Source organism: Mastacembelus armatus, chromosome 3 (assembly GCF_900324485.2).
Source record: "Mastacembelus armatus chromosome 3, fMasArm1.2, whole genome shotgun sequence".
Taxonomy (NCBI): domain Eukaryota; kingdom Metazoa; phylum Chordata; class Actinopteri; order Synbranchiformes; family Mastacembelidae; genus Mastacembelus; species Mastacembelus armatus.
Genome location: NC_046635.1, coordinates 9787745 through 9808965, shown reverse-complemented (window position 1 = coordinate 9808965; position 21221 = coordinate 9787745). Strand labels below are relative to the sequence as shown.

The following is a 21221-nucleotide window of genomic DNA, read 5'->3' as shown; positions in this document are numbered from 1 at the left end:
TTGACCTGCCCTCACAGAAAAGTGGTCAGGCAGTGTACAAAAAGTGGAGCATATGTTGAAACCTGAGCTTATTCTTTGTAAATGTGTTTCAGATTCTCTGTTATGCACAAACACATATACATTGATGCCATGTGACCGTTACTGTGTCTCTCCTGTGCTTTTCAGATGATCTTGTGGGACTGGGATCTGAAACACTGGTACAAACCACAGTATCAGGTCAGTACTATGGTTATTTCAGTTCTCATGTTTGAAATTGTGCATGATACATTCAGGAAACACAATTTATGGGAATGATCTCCATAGTTGATCTGGAGAGGCTGACTGGAACCTTTTGGACTTATTGTTCCTTTCCTGATTATTTTTATTATTATTTTTTTTTTGTATGGCAAAATCCAGATTGTGTAAAACGTGACATACAGTGACACTGGAATTGTTGTTATGCCACATTTTTATCTTAGTTAGACATCCTTCGTCTTATTTGAACTGTTTTGGTAATCTGTGAAAGAATTTAGCTCCCCAAGACCAAAAGTCATGATTTCTTCCTGTTAGACAGGGCCAAGCCAGACAGATCATTTTCGCTCATCAAACATGCTCTAAAAGGCAGGGATTAAAGCAATTTTGTTATAGACTACTTTTACACTTTATTGGATTTCACTTTAGATATTTGGATAACACATATTATATAGGTTCTAAGTGTATTTTAATTCCAATATATTGCAGTTGTTTCTGTTGTGAAAGAGGCTAGAGGAAGAGAAGAGGAGAAAAGATGAGGAGAAAACAGGAGAGGAATGAAGTGGGTGAGGAAGTTATGAATAGTTCTCATCAGAAAAGTCAGCTGTGGGAAAGTGGGATTTCCAAAAAAGGATGAGCCTTCTCTACTCTGTTCTAATGTGTGCAATGCATGTGTGTATATGACAGGGTGCAGCAAGCGGTAATGGTGTGGACCTTTCAGTCATCAATGAGGCCAGGAACTTGGTGTCAGACCTGCTGATGGACTCGTCTCTGTCGCCACACACCATCTCAACTCTACGCAGCATCTCCAGCCTCATGGGGACGTTCTCAGGCTCATGCCGTCCCAGGATCAATCCCTTCACCCCCTTCCCAGGTTTCTACCCCTGCGATGAAGTGGAGGACTCCGTAGAGAGGGGGGACAGGAAAACCATTAAGGTGTGCACCAATACTCATGCTACTATTGCACCAAGCTAGTGTAGATACAAATGAGTAATTGGCCATTTCATTTAAAAGTTGAAGTCCTGGGACGTAATGAGCCTCAGCATCTAAAGAAGTAAAAACTAAACAGTGAAAACATTAGTTCTGCTTTATCATTCAGTGAATATCAGTTAAATCAATTGCTTATGTTCTATGCACTATGCTTCTAGCGTTACCTGAAGGCACACCTGTCCGGCTATAGTTCAGTGTAACAGGTCACAGAATATGATGCAACACCAGTGGTAAGCTGAGGCCAAATATTCACCCACCTGAAGTTATCAAAAATGTCACAATTCGTACTTTAATATGTTGTATAGTAAATAAATGTTTAACCCACGAATTTGTCATCCTCACTGTTGTTATTAGTATTTTCCTGCAAATAACTTGTTTTGCAGTTGTTTCATTGACTTTGGAAGTTGATGCTGGTCCACCATATTTGCATTGCAAATTTATCACACTATTATGTATGTTTACCATCTTAAATATCCTGGTATTTATTTAGATGCAAGCGCTTGATCATGCAACATGTACTGAAGCCATATCCAAAATCGATCCAGCTGTAGGAACCCTTCTCTAGATTAAGATTAAGAACTGCTTTTATTCATCCCAAACTGGGAAATTCCCCAGACACACACCCAGAGCAGTGGGCAGCCATTGATGCAGCGCCCGGGGAGAATTTGGGGGTTCGGTGCCTTGCTCAACGGTCTCATCTTAGTGGTGGTATTGAAGGTGCACGGGCTATTCACTCCGCCCCACCGACAATCCCTGCCGGTTCTAAGACTCGAAACCCGCAACTTTCGATTCTCTAATTATGTTTTCGTTACAATGTGCTGACACACATGCACAGAGGTTGGGTCATATAACCAACATTTTTAGTTTGTGTATAAATTGAAAATCTATATTTGTTTCCCCACCAGGGTTTGAGCAGCAGAAACAGCCTCCCCACCCCACAGCCCAGGCGCAGTTCCGCCTCCTCCTCATCCTCTGCACTCCCGACTCTTGACTGTGCGTCGTCGCGCTGGGAACGCAACAATGGCAAGAGACCCCACCCTGACTTCAACTTGACCAGGTACCAACAAAAACACTCCACTTTGCCATCTTTCAGAAATGCACAGATCATCTGAGCTGTACAAGAGCTAATTTTCCCAGTTCATATTTTGAACTGTGAACACTGAGACTGAGAAGCCCAAAGATAGCTAGCTAACCTACAAAAACTACTTTCTAACATAGTGGACGTTGCTGTGATATAGAATATAGAATTTTTGCTGTATAGTACGAGTAGTCTGAACATTACTGTTAACCAAAAGCAAGAAAACAAAACCAGATAAAGTGGACATGTCATAGTCTACAAAGGAAAATGAAGAGACAGATTTGCATTTTACTCAGTCATGAAATTAGTTGAACTGGATATGAATAATAATCCCTGCTGTTCACATGCACTGACAAATTCAAGTTCTTTCAAATTTGGTACAAAGTATATTTTGCTTGATAATAAAACATGATATGGTGACACTGATGTGTAGTCTCTGTATGTCTCCACAAGATGGCACTACAGGACTATAACTACACTTGCTTGATGAGCTACTTTGAGTTTAAGACCATTATGCTCTTTATTTTCAGAGGTGATAGTTGGCTGATTTGACAGTGGACACCATAGCCTTGGTCTATAAACATCTTTGAGTGCCTCAAAGAATATTCCTTGTTGTGCAAAAAGTTTGGTAAGAGTTATCTGAATGTGTGTGTGTTCTGTTTTTCAGCTCTGGTCTATCCAATGGGCCAAATGCAAACCTGCTCACTATTCCCAAGCAGAGGTCCTCCTCTGTTACCCTTACATACCACACAGGGCCCAGGAGAGCAGGTAACTATAAAAACTTCCTGAGGACACTTTGTTTTGTTTACATGTTCAGGTTTCAACTGAATATTGTCCCTTTCTCATTTTCTGTACCCATTTCATCCTCTCCAGGCACATCTCCTAGCCTGAGCCCAGTCACTTCACCAAGTCACAGTCCTCCTGCAGTGGGCATGGGCTGTTCATCATCTCTTGTCACTCGATCACCTGTGGAGTTCCCAGACACGGCTGACTTCTTGACAAAGCCAAGTGTCAACCTGAACATGCATAAGACCTTGGGCTACACACTCAGCTCGCCTGATTTTCAGCAGGCCTCCCGTAGCTCTGCCTTCCCTCTCTGTACCAGGTAACACCTAAATACTGAATTGGCATGTCTTATTTAATCCATTCTTTGAAGTTATGTTATAACAATATATTATGTGCTACAACTGGGCTTGTATCTCCATTCTAGCTGTGGTCGTCAGATGCTCAAGGGAGTCTCCACTGGTGATACAGGGGAATCTCATCAAGCATTTACCAGTGAGGCTCAACGCAGGCGCTCAGGTATGTAGAGTTACATATTGTGCACGTTATACAGTGTAATGGAGTGAAGGTAGATATTCTCAGATATTCTTGACTAATGCTGTAGTGTAGAGGAATGACAAAGAAGCACTTAGATAAATGGTTTAGGGAGATAATGCTGCTCTCTGCTGGACTCCAGCAAAAATGCAAGCTAATACACACCGACAGGTGAAAGAATGAATCTCTCACATTTTTCCTGCATTAGTCCCTGTTATGTTCCAAATAAGGATTGTATTAGTTAACCAAAAATTTGATTACATCAATTTTGTTAAAAAAGAAAAATGTTAAAAATAGCTACACTTACACACTGAAAATATCTGCTATGCTTTGTTTTTCAGTGGTTGTTTGCAATCTGATTAATGTGGTTAATCATATTAACCGCACTAACCAGTGTTAGCTTCTGGTAGCCATCCATTAGTTTTAGGTTTCATTTTTGTTTTGTTTCAAAATACACCTTTTAAATAAGTAAAATACACAGTCTTTATTACATATTTTATTACAGTAGCAAAAGCCCATTAAAATACCTTTGGAGTAAATCATGTTATTAAATACCTTAAAAAACTATTCATTTTGTGACTGCAATGTCCATCCATCCATTTTCTATAGCCTGGGTCACGGGGATCTGCTGGAGCCTATCCCAGCTCTCTTTCGGGTGGAAGGCAGGGGTACACCCTGGACAGGTCACCAGTCCATCACAGGGCCACATATAGACACACAGAGACAAACAACCTCACACACTCACACTCACTCCTATGGGCAATTTAGAGTCACCAATCAACCTGACATACATGTTTTTGGACTGTGGGAGGAAACCAGAGTACCTGGAGAAAACCCACACAAGCACAGGGAGAACATGCAAACTCCACACAGAAAGGCCTGGTTGCAAACCCACGACCTTCTTGCTTTGAGGCAATAATGCTAACCACTCAGCCACCATGCTGCTGACTGCAATGTGTTTACTCAAATTAAGTTAAAGTATCTAACGGTAATGTGATAATGTACATGTGTGTCTATATGGATGTGTGTTACTATACTCATGGCCTTCCAATCCCTGTGCTCTGTTATGCAGCAGTTGAAGGGCTGGAGTTCACAGGAGAGCCTCTGATCAGGGAAGAGAGCGTGGAGGTGGACATGTCTGGCGATGGGAAGCCAGATGTTGCAGCGAACCAGGGACAGGCAGAGGAGGAGAAGGAGAAGAGCCTAAGCGTAGACCTGCAGACTCAGGAATCAGAGGTGATCAGAGGGCTTCTCCTTATAATGCTATGGTACTATGGCACAGCAGAATGAGTAATGATTCCATCTCACCTGTCCTCCCTCATTCTGTCCATGCCAAACACTTCATTACGGGCTTATTTTTATTGCACTACATATTTGTTGATTGTTCTGTATTAAATCGTACCATGTCAGAGTCCATTGTGTCAGATGTATAATGCATGTGTTTGTAGAACAAAGGATGGCATGATACTGTCATCTGAAACAATATCTGTTCTGATTGTCTCTCCAGGCTGAGCAGGAGTTCAAAGTAGATCCTATGCTGGAGGACCATGAGGCTCTCATGGAGAGGATGAACACCTGGAACTTTCAGATCTTTGACCTCGTAGACAAAACAGGAGGAAAGACTGGAAGGATACTCAGCTATGTTAGTACAAAAGCCCCAAATCAGCCATCTATTGTAGCTTCACTAATACTGTAATTGTTTTAATTGGCCTGTAAATATCTTAAGAAAGCCAGTTCCAATTAGTGTAGCCTATGGGACTGGTTAGCAGAACTTTTAGCCTCTTAGTCTAAATTGAATATGTCAAATCTAGTTAAGTAAAGAATTTAAGAGATGTATCTTATTGAAAACAGATGTGTATCATTGTGTGATCAACAAATCTTTGTATTTTGGATATTCATAGTGACAAGTGCAGTACTGCTTAGGCTTTGTGCAACCTGCAAGAGGGTTGGGACAGGAAAATTATTCTGTAACTTTAACACTATGCAGGTGGAGTAGGTGTGCACTTTAATAATGGCCACTCACATCAGCACTTCAACAGCAATCGTTTCCTAAAGCCTCCCAACAGAGAAAAGTATCAAGACACAGATACACAGCACTGCAAATGTAAATATGCAACACCTCAAATATATTTATTACAAGTATGAATAAGTGCAATTTATGCCACCTTTGAACTTTTAGCTTAGTTTTCAGCAGGTTTTAAACATCCTGTCTATGCATTATGATGTGCACAGAGTTATTTTAGTGTTGTATTTCAGTGTCCCACTGAGCATGACTGATGCTACTGGTTGTGTCCTGATTGGTTTTTCAGTAAAATTGATTTGTGTTTCCACAGGTAACATACACCCTTTTCCAGGATACATGTCTGTTTGAAATTTTCAAGATTCCTATCAGGGAATTCATGATGTACTTCTGTGCTCTGGAAAATGGCTACAGGGACATTCCCTGTGAGTGTTACACGGTGCAATGTTGAGGAAATTCAAACATGAATGTTAATGTGTTATTCCATATAAATTAAAAAGCAATTGTGTGGCTAGGCTAATAATCTCAAATATGAATTAATTGCTGGTGTAGATGGTGAAATAGACAAGTTTAAACCATTATGGTTAAAAACACACAGATCACAACCGGGTCCATGCAACTGATGTGCTCCATGCTGTCTGGTATCTGACCACTCGACCAATCCCTGGGTTCCAGCAGATCCACAGTGAACATGTGACAGGTAGTGACACAGGTAAATACCAGTGATGCAGGAATGCAGTATTCTCTGCCCATTCTAATGAACAACTTGTGAGAGGTCATTTTGTTAGGAAGAACTTACTTGCTTGAAAGATATGAAGAGATTAAAAGATCCTTTTAGAAAATTAGGCTTAGAAATAATCATTTCAACTGCATTAAGAGAAAAGCTGTCTTCCTCCACTGAGGCTGTCAGACCAGCCGTGATTTGTCTTTTTACATGGCCATTTTATTTTTTGTATGTGCCCTGATTTTTTACATTTGATCTAAATTCTATTTAAACTGAAGAGAAATGTTAACAATGAAAGAGCTGCAATTCTAACCTGATCTTGCAATACCAGGATATATCTACACATTGTTTTACATCACTGTGACATTCATTGGCATCCATTTTGTTTTTGTTTCAGATTCAGATAGTGGGATTTCTCCAGGCAGGATATCATATGCCTCCTCTAAGAGCTCCTCGATTTCAGATGACAGCTATGGCTGCCTGGCCTGGAATATACCTGCTTTGGAGCTCATGGCCCTTTATGTAGCAGCTGCAATGCATGATTATGACCACCCCGGTCGCACAAATGCCTTTCTTGTAGCCACTAATGCACCTCAGGTAACCTGCAGCTATTATTGGTACTTGAAAATGTTGAAGATCGACACTTGTAACTTACCAGCACATATAAACACACTAATTTTTTTAAGCAGTGTCTGTGTCACATTTACATATGAGTTTATGTAAAATCACATTTGGCCACAACTGTTGAAAATGGTGGTAGAAAATACTATATGTGCATAAGTAGCTGAAGGACTGACATTACCTTTCCAACATACAGTAGATACCGAGCAGGCTGCTGACACACAAACATAGACCCAGGAAGTCTTGGTGTATATTTGTCACACAGTGTTCGATGGTTTTTATGAATCTTCTCACTTGTTGACCAGTTTGCTTGCTATCCATGTGAGCACTTTGCTTTTTTAACTTGAAATATCTTGAATGTATCTTACATATACGGGGACTAGCCCTATTATTGCAGCTGCTCAAGCGTTCCATAGAAATAAAGAATATATTCAATGGATAATCCTGAAAGCATCTTGGATCCTGCATTTAAGTGGGAGCATTTACCACTTTATCTGGACTTTATTGACTTATACACTCAGCAGAGGGTGCAATTGTTCCAAGCCACCAGAGCAAGGTAAATACCACCGATGTCCCTGAGACGAGGACTGTGTACAAACACAAAATCAGATGTCTGTCTCTCTGCAGTACTGACAGAGTGTGTCTGAGAGCTCCCTGGTGGCTGTTGCATAGCCATTTCTTTTTTTTTTTTTTTTTTCTACTGACACCAGCCGACTGCAGAAAAACCACCACTCAACACAAATAGTAATCAGTGATCGACGCACTCCTGCACTATATCAGGAATTACACAAAATTGGATGCTTCCATATCCTGTGTTTTTTCTTTAAATAGTTGCATATTCATTATAATCTTACACATGCGGCACCTTAGTATCACTGCAACTGCCTCAGATTATATTCATCAAACTAGAAACGAGTCACTGGAAAGTGTCATTGGTGTCAAAAATAAACAAAAGCTTTTTCATGGTTAATCTTTAACTTGAAACAATTTACTTACATCAGTTTTCCTTACATGCTTCATAATGTCAAGCTAAGTATATATTTTTTTAAAATAGCTGTTTTAAGATGCAACATTTGTGCTCAATTGACACAAATATACTGTACACTCAAGGACAATCATTTGATGTTGAGACAATATTTGATGTCCAGAGATGAACACCAAGCTAAATGGTCTCTCCAAACTGTGTCTCAAAATTAGATCATGATTCAGATTAACTCACACCACACAGCTATTTAAACCCATTGTGTTCTTACTGTGGTCAGTCTTGTAAATGAGGGTTGGAAAGGTTAAGTGAATGCCCTAGTTTAAATATTGTATTTTCACAACATGTCCAGTGATAGCACTCACACTGGGTTTTGTAAAAGTCCCAGGAAAATGGGTTAAAAGAAAGAAAATGGAACCCTGAACTCATTGATTGCTAATGATACTGGCAACCATTTACTGGTAAATGGATCTTTCTTGGTGTCTAATGTTGTAACTGTTTTTAACCTTTTCCGTTCAGGTGTTCATATTTCTCTACTTTATTGACCAAATGCCCCCATGTTCCTTTTATCTCATTTATTGAGTGCTTACTATTTTTAATTGCACTATTCAAAATGTGGGATCTACATGCAGACACATAATGTAAACACTTTACTACTGATGTTTTTCATTAAATTGTAGTTCAGAAAACTTAACATCTTCCTCTCTCTTACCACTGGGCGTTCCTTCCTGTGCAATGTAGGCTGTGCTGTACAATGACCGCTCTGTGCTGGAGAACCACCACGCTGCGTCTGCCTGGAACCTCTACCTGTCCCAGCCCGAGTTCAACTTTCTGGTCAACCTGGATCACGTGGAGTTCAAGCGTTTTCGCTTCCTTGTCATCGAAGCTATACTGGCCACAGACCTCAAGAAGCACTTTGATTTCCTGGCTGAATTCAATGCCAAGGTATGAGATGGAGAAAGCTTAATAGATTGTTGAACTATATGATCATAACATGATACCTACCTATTTATTGACCCTTTAATTTCAGGCAAAATATGAATTGAAACCTTAGGATGATTGTTAAAGTGTAGTTCATCAGATTGTAGCATAATGGATGCAGAATTAACCATTGGTTTTAATAAAGCATCAACTTTTGTTTAACAGGTGAATGATGTGAACAGTCCAGGAATTGACTGGACCAATGAGAATGACAGGTTGCTGGTGTGCCAAGTGTGTCTCAAGCTGGCAGATATCAATGGACCGGCCAAAGTCCGTGACCTCCACCTCAAGTGGACAGAAGGCATTGTCAATGAGTTTTATGAGCAGGTGCAGACTGCGTGCTAATGCTGCAGAGTGTATTCAATTAACACCATTTTTTTCTGACTTTATATTGTATTTTGTAAAGTGACTTAGATAAAAAGCAAAACCATCAAAGTTTTCTCATTTTTGTACTCCAATTCCATTCCCACACACACACATAAAACAGAACGTGTCATACACTTCACATGCAATTCAACATGCATTACAAGAGGCATGAATACCTAAAATGAAAAAAAAAAATATATAATAATAATGCAGAGTATAATAATAATTATTATTATTATTATTATAGTTTTTATATTATTTATTATATCATAATACATTTTAGGTATGTATGCCTGTTGTAATACACATTGAAATTAATTTGAAGTGTATGACACATGCTGTATAAATAAAGTTTGCTTGATTTTGATCTGCAGGGAGATGAAGAGGCCAGGTTGGGATTACCCATCAGCCCCTTCATGGACCGCTCACTTCCACAACTAGCCAAGCTACAAGAGTCCTTCATCACACATATTGTAGGGCCACTTTGTAACTCCTATGATGCTGCCGGCTTACTTCCTGGCCACTGGATTCATGAAACAGGATTAGATGAAGATGATGATGAGGGACAGGTGGATACAGACACAGATGAAGATGAGGATGAGGAAGATGAGGTAGAAGATGAGTTGGCACCAAGTAAGCAAGATTAACAACTGCTCATTATTTAAGTTGGGTTTATGTTACTGTTTTGCTAGTCTAAATTTAGATTTAAATATATTTTTGGACTTTGCTTATTGCAGAAAGGAGAAAGAGCCATCGCAGGTTGTTCTGCAGCATCATGCAGCACTTGTCGGAAAATCACAAGGTGTGGAAGAAGATCATTGAGGAGGAGGAGAAGAGCAAAGAGCTGAGCAAACAGCAGCAGCCAGACAGCCTGCCAGCCAGCATACCCACCTCCCCTTCAGATGACATCCAGGTCATCCACGAGGAAGAGGAGGGAGAGGAGCGTCAGTAGCGGGAGGATGAAGGGAAGAGCGGAGATGTGATGAAACAGAAGAGCAGTGGCACTATAACCACACAGGTCCCTCTGCCTTCCCTTCACCGACACAGACAGACACAAAAAACATAGACAGTTGATGAATGCACATAAGGCATTTTGCTCCCTCTCTCTCTCTCTCTCTCTCTCTCTCTCTCTCGCTCTCTCTCCCACCCTCTCTCTCTCACACACACACATATGTTGAACGATTCACTGTGCAGACACTCGGATGCTTAAGCAGTCACATTGTTTTTTTGGAGAAACATAAAGGCCTTACTACTGTGAGCGGATCCTAGCTGCAACGGTGGGAGCCAACTCCTATGCACTTTCACCCCATGGAGAGTCAAGTGCACCCAGACATAAAGCACCAGAACTGAGCAAAAAGGTGCAGAAGAGTGTGGACGGTTTCCAGCATCAACTTGCCCTCCATGGTAACCTGGCTGTGACGCTGCCTTGAATGCAAAGCGCTTACACCTCCCTTAGGTACAAAACAAATCTTGTCTATTTAAAAATGAAAGGTAGAGGAAAAATAATGAAGTAAGCGACATCATGAAGTGATTGACACCCTTTACCAAAGTGAACAGTTCAAACATGGAAAGACAAGAGACTGAGACTGTGTCAGCCTCAATGTCAGGTATATTTTTGAATTATATATGTACACACACACACACACACACACATATATATATATATGAGGAGTCACATATATATATATATATATATATCAAATGTGCCTGTCCTGAACCTTTACTGAGTCCATATTGGCCCAGAGCCTAGGCTTGTGTAGTTCTCTCTCCTTGCTGGTGACACGAAACACTGTATCAGACTCAGTCACAGAAACATTATTGAAATGTTGACTGATTAATAGCATTATATCTGCATCATTTTTGATGCTTTTACTCATGTGTACCACCCGTCGTTTGTTTTTTTTTGTTTGTTTTTTTTCCTTTAATTCTCCTTGCTTCTTTTTGTTTGTGTGCAAATATTTTCAGCGGGAATGTGATAGAGAGAATGAGTAGGGAGAAAGCACATTTTTAATTATTTTAGTATGTAATCTGTGTGTATGTTTGTGTGTCCTTTCAGTAATGGTTGGTTTTTAATCAGTGAAATGTCCAATGGCATTTATCAATTTTTTGCATTCAGATCAGGAGTGCTGTTTCAATGAATGGATTCATTTTCCTTTTTTGATTACAAGTATTTTTTAAAGGTTACTCAGGATTCACAAATAATTATTTTGCAAGAATTTATGTCATTAATATGAAATACACTTTAAAATCTAAGAGAATTAAAAATCTGAGTGACTGAAGTAGTTTGTAATCTCTTAATGAACAACTTGACTACAAACAAATTCAAGCAATTGAAATCCTCTGTGACAGAGGGGCATACAGTAAGTGCTGTCTCTTGACCAATCATACACTGTTTGCATAATATTTTTACAACCCCACTGGAGAGAAAAGCTTATCTTGATTGTCAGCAGAATGTCTCAACCTGCAGCAACATAACTTAATTTTGCAGTTCTCTAACAATAATTGTGTGTATATGTATATGTTGTGTGTATACACACACACACATACCGTACTGTGCAGAAGTTTTAGCAGACAATTCCATCAGGTGTGTGATTGATCCCAGGCTAATTGTGCAGGTCAACAAGCCCGTAAAGAACCCACTAGTGTTCTTAAAGAACTATTATCAGAGGCAAGAAGAACCAGGAGTCCTGCAGCAGATGGTCTCACCCCCACAGAGCCCTGATCTCAGCACTGTGGAGTCAGTCTAGGATCATATGAAGAGACAGAAGAGAGTTGGACGGCCTGATTCTACAGAAGAACTGCAGCAGCTTCTCCAAGGTGCTGCAAAGTATCAGGAGAAACTGTGTGCAGGTCAAACCAGAGAGAACTGCTGCTGGTTTAAGACCAAAGGGGAGAGCTGCAAATACCGATTAGATTTAGGTTCAGTTCCCTTTACTGCACTTTGTATGAAGTTAACTGATAAATGAAAAAAGTATTTATGTAATTTATTTTGAAAGCATCCCCTGTGTGTTTTTAGTGCCTGAAACTTTTGCACAGTACTGTTGTCTGTGAGAACTCTTGGCATTCCACTAGAATACAACGTTTTATGAAAAGGGAAGGCAGAGTTGTTGCCTCGCTCCTTTACCACCTTTTTAACTCATAATGTCTGGAGAAAATGTTAAGTAAGCAGTGTAAATTGAGATAGTAATATTTAAAGACAAGAATAGATACAGGTTGTGCACATTTTAATACCAAACAAGTGTTTAGCCGCTGTACAAAAGAATATGTGCATATAAATATATATTTTTTAAATAATCAAATGAATGCATCTGTTTTCTACATGCTGACATATTGTACATTGAAATCCTGTAATTACCATTGTGTTTCCAGAGTTTTTTCTATTTACAGGTGTGGAACTGTGGGGTTTGGTGTTTTGGCTTTATTCACCTGTTTTCAGCCTCTTTCTGTTGTGTGTCATAACCACTCTTGTATTCTCCATTATTTCTCGCTATTACTGTCACCTCAGTCGAGCCAACTGGTGCCAAACTTGAGCAAGATACGATATATAAGCAGATTGGCAAAATCTCTCTGGACTCCAGTATTGTTCATGCAAGAGAAATAACCCTTGAGTCACCTTGAGTCGTCCCACCAAGCTCAAAGAAGCAGTGACAGTGGCAGGAGTCAGAGTTGGACTCCGGTCAGAGCCATGCAGTGTGCGTTCTGACACCGTCAGTTTTTTCACACGGACCCTTACAGGATCATTAAGCCTAGGTAGCTCCCGAACTGACATATTCTGCCTCATTAAGTTGTCAAAGTTGGCTTCTCACTGTGCACTCTTTCAAACCACAGTGTCCTCTGATGATTGTGCCATAAATATATCTATGAATGGTTGTTACCCTTATGTAGCATCAGTATACGTACATTTGTCTATGTAACCATTCACCCTTATCTACAATATGGGGGCGACTGATTTATGTTGTTATTTATAGCTGTCATAAAACACCATCCCTGAAGTATCGGTACTTCTCATTGATGTTTACTGTTGTGTGTGCGTGTGTGTCTGTATGAACTCATAATGCATGTTTTTTTCGTCCAAGTAAACAAGTACGGTTTTGTACAAGTAAACAGAGCATAATTGAAATATACAGTCCCTACTATACATTCACACAGGCATTTTCACCTGGTAGATCTCAGAATTGGGTGTGTGCAAACTGTGATTGATTGACATCTCACTCTTAATTATGTTGCACTTGCTAGGGTGAGGTCTAATCAGCCATAGTAACATAAAAAAACCTGTGTATGTGCTGAACCTTAAAAGCTGCTGTTATTAATATTTTTACGTCAACATTGGATCAGTTTGCAATGTGAAATATGAAGTAAGTTTCTTGTAATCACCACCTAAGAAAAATTTCACCCAACTGGAAAATAGCTCACAGCATTTTTAGACTCTTAGAGCTAATTATTTTGTTTTTTTTGTCCAAAACTTTACTGTTTCTCAGTGCTCTCAGTGTCATTTTTGGCTTTCTAAAAAAAGCTGGAATAATTCAAACATAACAAGCAGTGCTAGAGGGAGAGTAAATTCTGGACTTAGGTTTCCCAGGGTGCCTGCAACAAGAGACAATTATTGCTCATATTTTCTGTCTGCTTGATTTGTAAAAAAGCCATGTTGGCCATATTATGGCAAATATTTGTGAATATGTTTAAAGCTAGTTGTGTCCTGTCAAGTCTGCAAGTACTGGATACAACCAGTATTGCAAAAAAAAAGGAGAAACCAATGTTAACCTTGCACATAAATGCATGACTCTGTTAATACTGATAAGCACCATTTAGTAGAAACAAGTGTTGCATAGTCTTCTTCTAAAAATCCACCAGGATTGCATTTGCATTCTAAGAGAAAGATTTTCCATAGAGAGCTATCCCCAGAGAAGGGGTCAGAGTCAGTCCACATGACGTTAATTTTGGCCCATGCATGACACAGTGCTCACAACTTTCTTGGAAAGCCTGTTAGAAAGTCTATTTCTATTTTGTCGTGCACGTATGAATCGGTGGTGTTATTTGATTGGTCTGAAGCTGTCCTGAAAAGACAGGGTTATCATAGGTGTCCTTACTATCAATCATTGACTTGTGCCTAACTTCATCTCTATTGCACCAAGGTTCACAGACATTTCGTTGTCTGGGCTCAGAGGACCTCTCGGATACTGAGAACTAAATCAATAGCACAATCGTGTTTCCCAGGATGTCCTTTTAGCACTGAATCTTATCACCCTTGCTGCTCAAAAGTGCATATTGCTCAGTAAAATAATCTGTCACTGAGTAAACTGGATCACATGCTCATATGTAGAGACCCACCCTGATCACTGAGCATCCTGGGCGCTCCGTTCCAGAGTGATGCAGTATAATGCACCTGTATTATTTGGCTGCATTGTTGTGCAAAAACAATACAGCTGTGGCTAAACAAGCTGTAATAAATGCTTGCTTGCCTACTTGTGATAAGTGTCTCCATGGCAGGGAGCCTTCTGCTGCCTGCGGACAGCACAGATGGAGTAAGGCTTGGGCTGTAAGGTCATGCCCAGTTTGGGAGTAACAGTGGGAACAGTGCCTGGAGGGAACTGAAGGTGAAACCTTTGCAACAAAGTGGTGAAAAAGAGGAACATCTCCATTCTGGCTAGTTGTTCGCCCAAGCAATTACGCCTACCTGGAAAAAGAAAATTCTTTTAGACTGTCTCATTCACACGTAGCAACAACATCTGAACAATATGCTCAAATCCTAAGAAATGAAAGACATTTCAGAACAGTATAGATGAGAAAATTTGGTTTAACTAAGTACGGTGGATGCCAAGTGGAATGTCATGCGATAAAAGCTATATGAGCATCTTATAACTCAGTTTAGATCTCAAGAGAAAGTCTAAATATGTGTTGTCTGAAGCGATTGTATTTGTTCAGTATATGGGAATTTACTGGATGTATATCAGGAGTGTTTGCAATTTTAGAGATGCAAAAACAAAATTACCCAAAGAGAACGGAAGGAAGGCCTCACGCCTCACAAAGTTGCCATTGCTGTCCAGAAACCTCTGTGGTGAGAAAACCCCCGGATCAGTCCAGTACTTCTCATCAAAGTGCACTGAGTAGAGGTTTGTGATCACCATAGTGCCTTTGGGAATCGAGTACCCATTGACTTTTGCGTCCTGGGAGGTGGCACGGAAAATGCCGAGTGGGACAATGTTACAGAAGCGAAGGATCTCATGGAGAACGGCCTCCACATAGGGCATCTTCTGCTTGTCCTCCAAAGTGGGTGCCCTCCCATTGGTCAGCACAAAGTCAATTTCCCTGTGCACCCTCTCTTTAGGAGGGAAAAAAACAGACATCATCAGGCATTTAAACATGAGTGACATTACATAACTATTAAATTTATATGAAACCCAAGTCTACAAACTGATGAGCATCCAAGTTCTGAAATGTTCTCATATTGGGATGATGCTTTATCCACAACTGACCTTGTATATTGGGGTAGAGGGCCATGTACAACATGGCCCAGCGCAGGGTGTTAGTCGTGGTTTCTGTGCCAGCAATAATGAGCTCACCCACTGAATAGATGAGGTTCTCATAGGAAAAAGAGGCACTAGGATCTCCCATATTCTGCTCCAGCTCATCCAAATAGGCGTCCACGTAGTGACGAGGTGCATGTGGGACCCTGCCCTGTGAAAAGCCCTTTATAACCTGCAGTAAGAAGTCGTAAACTTCTGCGGCATTGCGGAACAGCTTCTGGTGTTTTCCAAAGGGCACATACTCAATCCAAGGGAAGGCGTTGTAGAGGAAGGCCCAGCCGCTCACTGCTAGCTCCACGTTCTCACTGAATATCTCAATCATGTGCTGGAAGTTGTGGTCGTCGTAGGTGAAACGCTGTCCAAAAATGATCAGGTTGGTGATGTTGGACACAGCGTTGGTCACAAGGTGTTTCGGGTTGAAGGGCTTTCCCTTGTGTTCATCAATGGCATCGACAAAGAACATGCACTCCTCTGAGATCTTCCTCTCAAACAGTCTCTGGCCGCTGCCAAAGTAACGAAAAGAATTGCACGCCAGCTTGCGGTGTTCGATCCAGCCTTTGCCATATTTACAGTTAAGAAGGCCTGTGAAAGTGCAGGTAAAAGAGGAAACATAAATAACCTAAAATACAAAACAAAACACAACTTTTTAATACTTTTTGCTTAAAAAAAAAAAGCATTGTAATCATTTCACAGCAGCTTACCACCCATTTTGGTCATTTTCTTGAATAAAGGCAGTGACGGGCGATCAGCAAAGACCTCACTCTGATGGTAAAGGCATTCCCTGACACAGTCATATCCATTTAATACTACGGTCAAGATGCCCCCCAGGTCAAGACTGAAAATCTGAAAAGGTACACATCGCACCTTGAGCACTGTATTCCTGTTGGTTGCACACATTCTTATACAAATGAATGCTTCTGTCAAGTGACGTGGGATTTGTAGGCACAGTCTTAGGCATGTTCCAACATTTGTCAACCCTCTGGCACTCCTCTACAAGGAGAGTTCAGGTTTCAGTACAGTACAGCAGAGTGACATTTTTTTTAAAGGTTATCATTCAGGTTTACACCTAAATTAAGTTTAGAGTTCCATTTTTACCAGAAAGGAAGTCTGTGTCCTTATATGTGTTTGTGGGAGGAGGCTTTATTTTATTTATTTATTTATTTCATTTTTTGCCAGCCCCTGATTTGCCAGTTACTCTTCTCAGAGCAAAAAGCTACAGGCCAAAAAATTAGGGCGAGGATCTTTTGTTCTCCCCCATATAACTCTTACCCAGCGTGTGCGTGTGCGCGTGCACGCGTGTCATTAAAATCCCAAACCTCTTGTATAGTGGTGGTGAGCTGCAAGTCACAAAAGCATTGCAGCTGCAAAACGCGCCGCGGGGTGTTAGTCCGAGCCTTTACCTGTCCATGAACTTCGCTCTGCTTCTTGAGGAAGACGTGCGGCTCTGTGGCCAGAGACAAAATGCTGCCTATCACCGGGATGGGAGACGGGCCTGGGGGAAACCCCGGGGGTCTTCTCTGCTTGACGAGCTGGCGGATCAGCAGGAAAATGAGAAGGGCGACGGTTACGCAGCCCAAACCGAGCAGAGCCTGAGCACCGGATACCGGCCCAACAGACTGAGATTTAATTGAAACCATCTCCTCAAAAAAAAAAAAAAAAAGTATATATGCATAAATGTATGAAAAGGTAAAACCCTCTTCTCTCTCTGCTCCGCTACCTCCTGCAGATTTCGGCTTCTTTCCCAGAGGAACTGCAGCACATATGTATCATCTTGCACATGTCTATCCCCCGCCTCCAAGGATAAGATTGGCCAGAAAGTTAGCGAACTGCTGAGTGAACTTTACCCTGCTCTCGGTCAATCATCGGGATCATATTGGCGATGCTTTCTAGCTGTTTCACATTAACCCACTGAAGTTCTTCATGCCCATTGTTTGTTGTTAAGACGCATAGGCTACTAAAGTGTATTAACATTGAAAATAAGGGCATGAGACGTGCAGACTGTCGGGTTGATGCAAGAATAGGAGCACTAATTGAAATCAGACAGTGGAAGTATGGTGGAAATATATTACATTATATTTCTAAAGAGCAGCACATTGTTTCACGGAAACCACAGACAGGCCTGGAAGCGTCTTTCCTGTTAGGGCGCACGGGGAATATGCTGTAGTTCAGCATGTAATAATAGAGGCTTCTTCGTATTTTGGCACTGGATATTACTAAAGTACACTGTGCACAGGAGTTCTGAGTACTTTATCTGTAAAATTGAAATACATGAAAGATTGAGGGGGAAATTACAGATTAAATGTAAATTTGTTTTCAAAAATGGCACTTGGCAGACACAGTGCAGATTTCAGAACTATTAGCTTTGAATAGAAAGATGAACACAGTTACAGGGTGTTATGGATCAGCATGTTAAAGAGGTTTTGAACTGCCACTGCACCTCCTGGTTCTCTGAATCCTCCTACACCTCTTAAATACTGAAGCTGGATTTCACCTTATGTTCAGGTTTACCTACATGTACAGGTGCTTCCTCACCATGTGGAGCCATCTACCATGAGACACAAACCAGGCCACAGGTTTTTCATCACCTCTTTCATGCAGTTCATGCATCAACTGGAAATCACAGGTGTAATCACTGTCCTTGCAGTGGTCACAGGGAAATTGACTTGTTGCATTAAGGCTGCACTTTTGGGGCCATGTTCCATCCATCCATCATCTATACCCACTTATTCCTATTTAGGATCACAGGGATCTGCTGGAGCCTATCCCAGCTGTCTTTGGGTGAAAGGCAGGGGTACACCCTGGACAGGTCACCAGTCCATCACAGGGCCACATAGAGACAAACAACCTCACACACTCACACTCACTCCTATGGGCAATTTAGAGTCACCAATCAACCTGACATACATGTTTCTGCACTGTGGGAAGGAACCGGAGTACCTGGAATAAACCCAAGCAAGAACAGGGAGAACATGTAAACTCCACACAGAAAGGCCCCTGACGGGTTTCAAAAGACACTTTCTTGCTGTGGGGCAACAGTGCGAACCACTAAGTCACCGTGCTGCCCCAGTGTTTGCTTTTAATTCTTCAACTTAAAACAATACAGTTATTGTAAGAACTTACAATTTTGAGTCATGTAACATTTTAGTGATATTGCACTGGGGTGTATGCCAGTGTCTTGTTGTCTACTGTATGTGCATATACTGTATATACTGTAACAACCATGCTCAAGAAAGGACAAAAAGGGCAGGCTGCACTTTTTTTTTTTTTGTAATTTATAGTAAATGAGGTTTTGCCTCAGTGAAAGAAAAAATAAGACAAATATAAACCAAACAAGTAAACAAACCAAATACAAAAGCTGCAGGCCAGGATAGAGAGAGTGAGTACAGTGGTCACTGTTCAAGTGAACAGATCCTTCAAAATAATCTGATTCTACCCAAAATGCTCTTGCAGAGTAGGCTGCAAAGTGTACATCTACTTAGACATATTATTGCCATCCTGAGTTAAAATACCCACTAAGCCTACAGTACTATACTGCTATACTGACAGCAATCATGGTTTTGTACAGTAAAAAAATGTACACAAAAAGTGTGTTGCCCTATTTTCGTTAAGCTAATAAACTTTGTTCCAGTCAGCTGCCACTGGTTCCTTTACCTCAACATGTTAAAGGTTAGGCCATGCACTACATTTAGAGGTGAAAGGTTAAGGAGCACAGCACATTCCAAACTTATATAGCTGTGTGACATTTTTCAAGCTTCTGGGCTAAAAAGCTAAAAACTCACCCACGTAAGGACTGAACTATGATGTTCTAAAAATTGGTATTGAAATAAATAAGTCTGACAAATGTATAAACAGACACTTATTTAATTAAATAAATCATATATATATATATATATATATATATATATATACTATTGTTATATATTTTAAAAAATTTCACTCCCATATAGCAAGCATTCAATGATTTATTTATTCATTTATTTTCTACACAGTTTTATGGTCTGTCGATGGAAATGGAGACTAGTCTGAGGTTGCAGAGGTTAAACCAGGTAAATATTATCATCTCACGCTGTAGTTTTGAACTATAAATAATTTGCACTTTTGCAAAACCCTGCTCTCCATTTTGCTGTGTGATCAGTTCATCATGACTGGCTCCTCATTAGACATCGAGTTGTTTATCCAGCCGTTCCTTCCTGCTGTGGCAGCTGGTAAGCTTTTTCTTTTTTTTCTCAGATGCCTCAAATGGCCTCTAAAGACCTCTCCCAATCATTCTGATTTGTTAGGGCTACCTAATGAGGAGCTGCTTGCAAATTACTTCTTTGCTTCCTGCCAGCACCCCAGACTCAAAAGCTATTCTGGAAGCATTAAACACATCTGTCAAATTTAATCAAATAAACATGTTCTTGCTGTTGTGTTATCTGGTTGGGTTAATCAAAATACCAGTGAGACGTGAGTCCAGGTGGTTATCTGGGACTATGTTTTGTCACTGTGTGGATTTAAATAAAAAACAACATTATTTCAAAAATATTTCACATAATCACAATTGCTGTTACAAGATAACCTAAAATAAAAGAAATAAATGATACATTTGATCTGGAAATCAACAGGGAATGGTATAAGAGATGTTGAAGATATTTAAGTGCAACATTTAGAGGGACAAGGCATTTTCATCAAAAACACAAAAAATGGTATTAATAAACTCCTTTTCACAATATATGCAGCCTCAGGATGTATGAATATTATAAGATGAAGCTGGGTGTGGCAGATAATTTTTACCTCTAGACCTGTGTCTGAAATAAAGATATTGCTCATAGACGTGTCGCATATTTTATAAGGTTTGTCCCTTGACTGCTGTGGTTCTATGGTACATTGTTGACTAAAATATCAAGCACATGCGTAAAATTTAATTACAGTACAGATCTTGCGTTATAATAATAATGCTATATATCCAGAATCTCTTTTTCTAACAATGTGAGGGTAGTGATAGGCACAACTAGCATCTGGTTATCCTTCTCTAACCACTAGCCAGGTGTTTAAATGTTGGACTGGCGTTCTATTGGAAAGCAGCAGGTGGAAGTTGCTTTGCTAAACAAATATGTTTATAATTCCACGAGCATCAATGTAAATTTAATGTTCTGTTTGCAGATACAAAGCCCAGTCTGTAAACATCCTTATCAGGCTGGAAGATCTTTGAAAAACTCTGGATTTTGGATGTCCCTGATTAAAATTTCTTGCCAAGGTACTCATATGACAAAATAGACATTAAACAGTAATCACTGCGTGTGTATAGTTGGAATCTCATCTCACAGCGTGTTTAGCTGTTGCACACAAATTTACTGTCTCTGATATAGGTCTGCAGGTCCACTCAATACTACTAAAAGGCTCATCTA

General features: G+C 40.3%; 2 protein-coding genes across 2 annotated transcripts in view; one reads left to right on the top strand and one right to left on the bottom strand.

Moving 5' to 3' along the window:
• The window catches only part of pde3b (phosphodiesterase 3B), a 40772-nt gene extending 29781 nt beyond the window's left edge, over nt 1-10991 (top strand). Inside the window, exons 2-16 of the mRNA XM_026319848.1 lie at nt 166-216; nt 919-1167; nt 2127-2278; nt 2967-3067; nt 3173-3404; nt 3510-3601; nt 4689-4852; nt 5124-5258; nt 5950-6061; nt 6235-6348; nt 6758-6957; nt 8705-8908; nt 9110-9271; nt 9685-9943; nt 10048-10991. Of these exons, the coding sequence (XP_026175633.1) occupies nt 166-216; nt 919-1167; nt 2127-2278; nt 2967-3067; nt 3173-3404; nt 3510-3601; nt 4689-4852; nt 5124-5258; nt 5950-6061; nt 6235-6348; nt 6758-6957; nt 8705-8908; nt 9110-9271; nt 9685-9943; nt 10048-10262 (2442 nt within the window). The 3' untranslated portion in view covers nt 10263-10991. The remainder of the gene's footprint in view (nt 1-165; nt 217-918; nt 1168-2126; nt 2279-2966; nt 3068-3172; nt 3405-3509; nt 3602-4688; nt 4853-5123; nt 5259-5949; nt 6062-6234; nt 6349-6757; nt 6958-8704; nt 8909-9109; nt 9272-9684; nt 9944-10047) is intronic.
• A 3530-nt stretch (nt 10992-14521) lies between these two features.
• cyp2r1 (cytochrome P450, family 2, subfamily R, polypeptide 1) lies at nt 14522-17471 on the bottom strand. Its single transcript, XM_026320178.1, has 5 exons — nt 17235-17471; nt 16536-16677; nt 15784-16416; nt 15300-15629; nt 14522-14984 (listed from the first exon to the last, which is right to left on the bottom strand). Exons 1-5 carry the CDS (start codon nt 17469-17471, stop codon nt 14770-14772), a joined length of 1557 nt encoding a protein of 518 aa, XP_026175963.1. The 3' UTR covers nt 14522-14769.
• Nucleotides 17472-21221: the final 3750 nt, after the last annotated feature.